The sequence below is a fragment of the Capsicum annuum genome, chromosome 2 (assembly GCF_002878395.1).
Source record: "Capsicum annuum cultivar UCD-10X-F1 chromosome 2, UCD10Xv1.1, whole genome shotgun sequence".
Taxonomy (NCBI): Eukaryota; Viridiplantae; Streptophyta; class Magnoliopsida; order Solanales; family Solanaceae; genus Capsicum; species Capsicum annuum.
The window spans coordinates 120088240-120097221 of record NC_061112.1 but is presented as its reverse complement, the minus strand read 5'-3'; the positions used below and the strand labels follow the sequence as shown (position 1 = coordinate 120097221).

The following is an 8982-nucleotide window of genomic DNA, read 5'->3' as shown; positions in this document are numbered from 1 at the left end:
TGATGACTATCAGCTATTTAGCTTTAACCAGAAGTTGTCCCTTGATTGAAAAATTGCAATTCCTCACATTGTAATCTTTGTGATCAAGGGTTATACTAATAAAAGCAGACTATGGAATGTTGAGATGATAGGTTTCTTATTTATGGAAGTATCAAGTATTTTCAGGTATACAAGTGTGTACATCAAACAGTGTCGTAGTACATTATGTTAACTTTTGATAATGTGTATGAGATTCAAATAAGTTTTTCTTTTACTTTCATACAATTCAATATAAATAGTCACTTTCATATAATTCAATATAAATATTTTGAATTGTCAAATTATACATCACACACACATATATATATGTAAATATTGTATAAACAACATATATGAAAACAATATATGCATCAACACGTTATACAAGTACCTTTCCATTTAATAGGAAAACTGTTGCAACTTTAATTCAATATTAACTCGTTTAACCATGAGTAGGTCAAGGGTTCGATCCTGCGTACGGAGAAAACTCTGTTAGGAAGCACTTCCCCTCGAATGGGCCCTACGCAGCGCTAATCCGGATTGGTCGGGCTCCAATGCGGGTATCGGACATCGGATGGGAAACCAAAAAAAAAAAAAACTTGTTTAACCATGAGAAATATTTTTTTTCTTAAAAAAAAATTATTTCACTTTATTAAAAAAAAAAAGGAAGAATATTCATAAAAATACCTGAAGTTTGATCGAATTATCAGTTGAACATACTGAACCTTGCGGGGGTCCTATTACCCCCAAACTTTTTTTTCCGTATTTTAATGACATATATCTGCTGCTTGGTCCATTGCGTGTTAGTCACGCGCACTGAGCGCGTGAAAGTGTTAAAAACGTTATAAACTCTTTTTTTTTTATGCCAAACAACTCTTTAATTTTATAATTATTTAAAGTTTTATATTTTTTATTTATTTTTTCATTCTTTTTCTTTCTTTCTTTCTTTCTTCAACAATGATTGCCCCATTGTTGAATTGAAATTAAATTCTTGCAAATTCCGTTTCAGTTTTCATTCTGGAAGATTAATGAAACTCGCTAATTGAAACTCAATGGAAGATTCGGAAGATTCAAACTCGGAATCTCTCTAATTGAATCTTTCGAGTTCCATTAACGGAAGATTGAATAGCTTCATACATGTACAATTTGTATTTTTGTCTTCATACATGAAATTAAATTTTCCGAATCTTCCGAGTTCCATTAATAGAAATTGAATCTTTCATTGAGTTTTTAATTAGCGAGTTCCATTCAATTAAGCGAGTCTCATTGAATTTTTCATTAATGGAACTCGCTAATTGAATCTTCCGAGCTTCAATGGAAAATTAATGGAAGATTCCATTCAATTATTTGAAAAAACTTTCTTCATAAACTCAATGGAATTCAAAGTTTGAAACTGGAAATTAAATTTGAAAATTTTTGGAGTGATAAGAATGAACTTGGAATTTGAAATTGACTCCATGGAATCATTTGAAATATTTAATATGGTTGCAATGGTGAAAAATGTTGAAAAGTGATAAAATGGAGAAGAAACAACGCATGTACCGTACTTTTCACCATAAAAACCGGGTATAACGTTTTGAGGTGATTAATTCCATTTTTAAAAAGCTCGGGGAGAATTAATTCCAATTAAAAAAATATAGGGGTAATAGGACCCTTCAAAGTTCAATATGCTCCATTGAAAATTTGATTAAAGTTATTTTCGTGATATTATCCCTATAATGTTTGATCATAAAATTTTTAAATACAATTTAAAGTAAAAACAATCTCAACTTATTTTTACTTTTTTTTTTCCATCTCATTATTTCACTTTTTTGTCTTTCAAAAAAAAAAATAAAAAAAAATTCTCACACAATTCTAACTTCTAACTCCAAATTCATGGCGAAACTCCTTCCATTATTGGAGTAACTCTGAATTGAATAAAGAAAAAGACACTATTGGAAAAAAAAAAAAAAGAACAGAATATCACAAAGATAACGATTCATGGGACCAATACCAAACAAGTTGGAGAAGTATTATATTTTTGGCAGGTAAATTGCAAGATTAACTAAAAACTTACCCTCATTGCAACCAACACAAAGTTAGAAAAATCATGGCTGCTACTGCCACTGGTCTCTTCTTCCTTAGAACCTCTGCCTTCTCTTTCCCCTCTAAACACCACTCTGTTACTCTTTTTCACAATAAAGTTCATTCTTTTCCTCTCAGAGCAGCAAATGTAAGTCCTTCTCTTAAAAAAAGTTACCTTTTTTCCTTTCAATTTTCAAGATTACATGATATTCCAAGAAAATGTACCTCTACTATTTGTGGGTAATTTGTCATTTTGGTTATGATTAAAGCTAGAAGGAAGTGAGATAGAAGGAAAAGAGGAAGTGGGTGTAAGTGAAAAGAAGAAAATATTTGTTGCTGGTGCTACTGGGAACACTGGCAAGAGGATTGTTGAGCAGCTTCTAGCAAAGGGTTTTGCTGTTAAGGCTGGGGTTCTTGATATTGATAAGGCTAAATCAACCTTACCTGGTCAAAACCCTCATCTTCAAATTGTGGGTTTGTTTTCATTTTTTGTTATTTTGTGTTCAACTTTTTTTAGAAATTAATTGTTCAATCAGTAGTTGATTATGCAGTAAAGTATGCTACTTTAAGGGTTAAATGTCAAGCACAAAGAAAATTTTGTTAATAGCGGAAATGCCTTTAAATTTCACCTACTATATATTGGGTTATTTGTCCAAGTCTATTTGGTTTTTCGTTTTTTCAATTGAGGAAGTATGTTTTTTTCTTAAGTTCTCCATGTGTCTTATAGGTCATGGCTTTGAGCGGTGGAAGCAGTCACTAATGTTTGCATTGGGTTAGATGGTCTACATCACGCTCCTTGGGTCCCTTCCGCTAACCCTGCTAGAGAGGGATGCTTTGTGCACGAGCTGCCCTTTATCTAATTTTTATTCTCCATGATTTCTTGCTTATACTCCCTCCCTCCACTTAAAGAGTTCGTTTTTGCCGGCGTATTCAGGTGATACTTATTAGTAATTATAGTTTAGATAGAAAGGGATTAAAATTGGAGATTATGCCAAAACATTTAAAATGTGATCGTTTATAATAAAGGGGATTTTACCTACCAATGAAAGGCGTTGCAAATGTATTGAAAAAATCACAGAAAAACTCGTTTTGAATGTAAGTGAACAGCTAAGTATGAAGTATAATGTTCACTTCCATTTTGTATACCTTTGAGTTAGTTTTGCGTGAAATCAATTCTATTTTGTTATTTTCAGGTGAAAGCAGATGTCACAGAGGGATCAGCAAGACTAGCTGACGCCATTGGCAATGATTCAGATGCAGTAATATGTGCTACAGGCTATCGGCGTTCACTGGATTTTTTTGCTCCATGGAAGGTTAGTTGCAACCTTCCCCATCCTGTTTTTCTTTTAACTTAAACGTTTCAATTATCATTTCTAAAATTTTATGGTTATATTTTCTCTTTTATGAAATGCTGATTGATTCATTTGGATGATATTTATAATAACATGAATTGCAGGATAGGCAAATTGCTCAAAGGAAAAAGGGAAAAAAGTCAAAAATTAATAAAATGAAAACAAAAGAATAAGTGTTGATTAAGCTTGTTAAGGGTCCAAAACTAATTTCAGTTAGAGAAGTTTCTTAACATGCTGGCACCGGCACCCTCTCCGTGGGTGCTACCCATGACCGTGGGCACATTCTTAGGCATGGAAAAAATAATACGAAGTCTTTTCGTTCCTTTAAAACAAACAATGGAGGCTTTGTGAGTATGCTACCACAACATACTGCTGCTGAAACTCCATATGGTAGATATGGTCTTTCAAGTTAAACAGACTTCTTCCTGTGTAGATTTGTCTAAACTGCAGAAAAGTAAAATGAAGGAGTGAACAGTTCCATGTTACTAACACTGTTCTTTTTATTGGGTTTTGGAGAACATTTTCATTGTTTTCTGAGAATCCAGGCAAGTAGGCTATTATTAACAAATGTTTCTCTGGTGAGGATGTTGGTGTCAAACTGTCAATTGTTTCTTCTTCGTCGTCTTTTTTTTCTTTTGTTGCTTCTATTAATCCACCCTAGGTCTGCCATTTAAGCTTATTTCAAATTCTTTGCAGTTTAGTACTTCAATTTCACCTTTAAGACCTTAGCTCCATAAAAATGCCAGTTATTGCGCCTGGAAAAGAGGAATCAAGAGTGGCACGGTTAAGCAGGATAAGGCCTACTAGGTTGAATTCAGAATGGATCTACTGTCAGAAAACCATGTAATGTTGAAACTATTAGCCATGTTTCAGGTTTATGAAAGAATTCCTTGCTCGTTGTGTAAAACACCATTCTTGATTTTCTTCCATAGTCTTCAACTGGATTGGAGATCATATGTGATTGAGGTTCTTCACACATCAAAAAAGCTAGTGTCAGAAATTTTAGTAGAATGAAAGAAATAACCTTTGGGAACTTCGATGAAAAGTTATTTTGTATACTTGCCTATCCCTTCCACAGATGAAGCAAACATCATATAGGTTCTGATGTTTTCTTAGGTGTTGAATGCTTAATACAATCAAAAAGTTGAGAAGGCTTCTCAAATGTTCTCAAGAAAAAAATTGAGAGCTTTCACCTTAAATTTGTCTGGTAGTTCTATTATGTTCCTGCTACACGTTTAGAATGGCCAAAAAGGCGTCTGTTGATGTCTTTCCTTCCAGATCATTAAATCCACAACCATCTCTTGATAATACTAATTACTTGAGTAAATTATGAAGAAAAATTTATCAGATCCTTGAGCCGTTCCTCATGACTGATGCTAACTTGGTTTTGGTGGTTTTTGTGAATCATGATGTCGTGTCCTTCCACTACTACTGTTTAATCCCTGCTGTACCATTTTTCAGGTTGATAACTTTGGCACGGTAAACCTTGTTGAAGCATGCCGAACACTTGGTGTTAAGAGATTCCTCCTTGTTAGTTCCATTCTGGTCAATGGAGCTGCAATGGGCCAGTTGCTTAATCCAGCGTATGTATTTCTCAATGTTCTTGGACTGACGTTGATAGCAAAGCTCCAAGCTGAACAGTACATTCGGAAATCTGGCATCAACTACACAATAATAAGGCCTGGTGGGCTAAGAAACGATCCTCCTCAAGGAAACATCGTAATGGAACAGGAGGTAGTAATATGCATCTTACTCATTGTTTAGTTTCGTAAATGTGTTCCATATGATTTTCCTAAGATGCTCTTTGCTTTTTCTTCAAAATATAGGATACCCTTTATGAAGGCTCAATATCTAGAGATCAGGTAGCTGAAGTAGCAGTTGAGGCGTTACTCCATCCAGAATCTCATTACAAAGTCGTGGAGATAGTAGCTCGTACTGATGCTCCTAAACGTTCATTCAAGGAACTATTCGGTTCCATAAAGCAGCACTAGCTTGTCAAGATGGTGTTTTCTGTCTATGTTTATATACATTATTTGTAAATATAGTTACTCGAAGACCACAATGCAACGAATTTTACCGCGCAAGATCCTTTGCTGCAATCTGCTCTCAGGTTCTTGTTCTTTTACAGTTATTGCAGGTCTGTAGTTGACCACTGTCTTTCATGTTGCAGGGAAACCTGAAACTTTGTAATCGTCATCTCCTGACATTTCCTAAAACTACAAATTTAATGGAAGTTAATGAAACAAAAGTGGGAAGTGAATGGTTAAAGGAAACCTTATTGAAGGCTAGATGCAAGTTCCTCTGCTTCTTTTTTTGTTTTGGGTAACAAATGTAAATATTACCATTAACAACAAAAAAAAATACACCTAAACAGCACCTAACCTCATAACTACCTTCTAAGGTGTTATGAAAATTCAGCCTTCAACAAGCTTTGAGTAATCTAATTACAAAAGAACTGTTGGAATCAAAGTACCACATCTGCTAGCCTTTTTTAACTGCCAAACTGTGTCTAATCTAATTACAAAAACCTGTTTTGCTCCTCTGGACGTTTTTCAGTTTCTAGACTTACAGACATAATATACTATTGCACCCCAAAAGCTGCCATAACTTCTTAATAGATTGCCTCCATTCTTCCTTCTAATCCTTATAGACCTGTTTTGCATCTCCAGATGGTATCTGCCCTCCTGCCCATTGAACATTGCTGCTATGATTCTTTCGGTCCAAACACTATTAGAGGACAAGTGAACGCGAGTCTCAGCTACCTGGTCAACACATAAACAACATTTGTATTTTCTACTGGAATCTGCAACCTTTTAAGTCTGTCCTTAATACGCAATCTTCTCCGCACAACAAGTGAAACAATGAATCTATATCTAGCTAGTAGAATTCTGCTCCAGATCAATTCAACAATTCTCATTCGCTTTGGTACCCCAATATTGTGTCATTAGCTTATGAGCCTGTAGGTCAATGCAAAACTGAATTGTATTTGAGTAAATCGTACAGTCTGCTTCGATGGAGTTGTCAAAAGCAAATATTACAGCTTCTGTAAGCCTTTTGGCATTGTGGAGAGACTCTATGGCTGATTTTAGGGGAGGGGATTGAGAGGTTTGTCCAATCCAGTTCACTACATTTCTGTTTTTCTAATTTTATATACTAAAATTAAAAAAAGAGTACCTCTATGTTCATAAAAGTGCTAACTGCAAAGGTGTTAAGTTGAATATTTATAAGCTATTCTAGCAGAATTTTGCAACATTATTATGTAGCTACAGGTTGAAATAGTGAAAATTCTTAAATTGTCAAGCTTATTGAATTTGTTGATTATTGCCTCACTTTCTGCAGTAAAAGTAGGAGTAGTTGCTGGACATTATCCAGCTTTTTAGCCATGTTCTCACAACTTAGTTCAGTTGCTGTTTTTTAGGTGTTAATGGTTCAGTTTTTTTAGGATGTACTGATCATGGAATAATGTGCAAGTAGTTGCTTAATTATAGGATTTGGTTGTTGCAATTTTTTCTATTTAAGCACAATTTCAGTTTAATGAAAATCATATCTTTCCAGCAACAAATACTCCTCTCTCTTTCTTTCTTTGTTTTCACTTCAAAGAGTTGAAGTTAACCTTACAACTCCAACATAATTGAATTTAAATATACGACTTGAAGTGTAATTTGTTTGTGGTGATTTTTTGGGCTTTATAATCAAAATCGTTGATCTGATTAGCTAATCATTGATTGTCTTCAAATCATGACAAATCGTAGAATACAGTTGTAACAGTGATGTTTATATTCATATATTGTGTTAGGGTGTTCCTTTTCTAATATATTGATTATTGATACTCATTAATTAGCCGGAAGTTTATTGGAAGCAGCCTCTCTATTCACTCCCGAGGTAGTGGCGTGGACTGCATATATTTACCTTTCCCGGACCCCACTTTGTGGGAATATACTGGGTATATTGTTGTTTGTTGTTGTTAATTAGTCCTACTATTGTAGTATACTTATAAAGAATATAATTGAGAAAGAAAATTCTTTTTTTAAATGCATGTTCCGGAACTGGAAATAGTCACAGTCTCCTCTTGCTAGTATAAACCACTAAACCGACAACAACAACAACAACAACAACATACCCAGTGTATTCCCACATAGTGGGGTCTGGGGGTAGGGTGTACGCAGACCATACCACTACCTTAGGTGAAGTAGAGAGGCTGTTTCCGATAAACCCCCGGGCTTAGGACCGAGAGCAGTATAATAAACACAAAACTAAACCACTAAACCGAAAAGTTAAAACAAAAAATCAATCTGTATTGTCATTTGTGCTCCTCTCTGCCAGTTGCTTGAACAAATATGCTGCTCTAATTGCCTGTGCATGTGCCCTGATCTTTCTAATGTGATTTAGACGCCCCATTTCTTCTTGGATCCATTCTTCATAATCTGTACTGGGATGTCCAACTATAATGTTGGGAATGTGTTGGAGTTTGTGCAAATCTGAAACTTGAAGCCTAGCTATAAATGCTTCAGGCATTTCTCGAATCTCCAGCTTCTCAAGGATAGTCAGTGATATCAACTCTTCTGGGAGCCTCCTCAACGAGTAGCATTTGAAGATCTGCAGGCATTGAGTCCTGCCATTGCACCTTCCCGTGGCTTCATCTCTTTCATAGACATCAGCTGATCCAGCCTCAGCAACTTGAGTCCAAGAAACCCATTCTCCGATATTGTCATACTGTCAGCTTGCTCATGATATCGATGAAAAGCATTAACTAGTTTTAGAACTGACAAGTTGGTTAACTTCTCCAACACTTGGATTGAATCTGGATAAAGCTTGGAGTTCACCAAAGTCAGCTGAGAAAGATTAGGTGGAAATACACAAGGATGAGCTGGTATTGATGCTAAGTGTCCCTTCAACTTAAGCTTGACAACATGACTCAACTTAGACAAACCACCAACCAAAGATATTTGCAAGCCATCCTCTACTTCCAAGCACAAGGATTGTAGGCTCTCAAACGCTGCAAGTGAATCACATAATCGATCCATGTCTAGGTTATCATCATTTTCAATTAGTAAACCAACTTTTTGGAGATTAGTCATTCTTGTCAGGTTTTCATTGTGCATCCAGTGATGAACAGGTATGCTGCCTAGAGTTTGGAGATTGTTAAGTCGGTCAATCTTCAATAAGCTAGGGGAATTTATATAACCAAACAGATGCCACAGGTTCTCTAACTTCCACAAGACATTAGGAACATAGTTTCCCAATATTATCTGAGATCACCTTTAAACCAGGAGAGTCTATGTATAGTACTTTGAGAAGTTTGAAACTACTTGTACAAATACAATCAAGGTTAACTAGTTTAGCCGATGAATCAAAGGATAGAACGGATCTTACAAACGATTTTGAATCTCCCAAATATTTGTACCTCTCTAGCGGAGAGTAAAGGACATGGTGCCGAGATTCAGAGAGGGATATAGATGGATTATCTACCTCGAGAAATATTTCTTCCTTGGCCTTTATAATGCAAAAGTCTCGTAGGAGATCATGGAGTCGGCAACTTTTAACTTTG

General features: G+C 35.3%; 1 protein-coding gene across 1 annotated transcript; it reads left to right on the top strand.

Annotated features, from left to right (window-relative positions):
* Nucleotides 1–1828: 1828 nt before the first annotated feature.
* On the top strand, nucleotides 1829–5533 carry LOC107859134 (uncharacterized protein At2g34460, chloroplastic). Its single transcript, XM_016704040.2, has 5 exons — nucleotides 1829–2230; nucleotides 2352–2552; nucleotides 3276–3395; nucleotides 4896–5168; nucleotides 5261–5533. Exons 1-5 carry the CDS (start codon nucleotides 2108–2110, stop codon nucleotides 5423–5425), a joined length of 882 nt encoding a protein of 293 aa, XP_016559526.1. The 5' UTR covers nucleotides 1829–2107; the 3' UTR covers nucleotides 5426–5533.
* Nucleotides 5534–8982: the final 3449 nt, after the last annotated feature.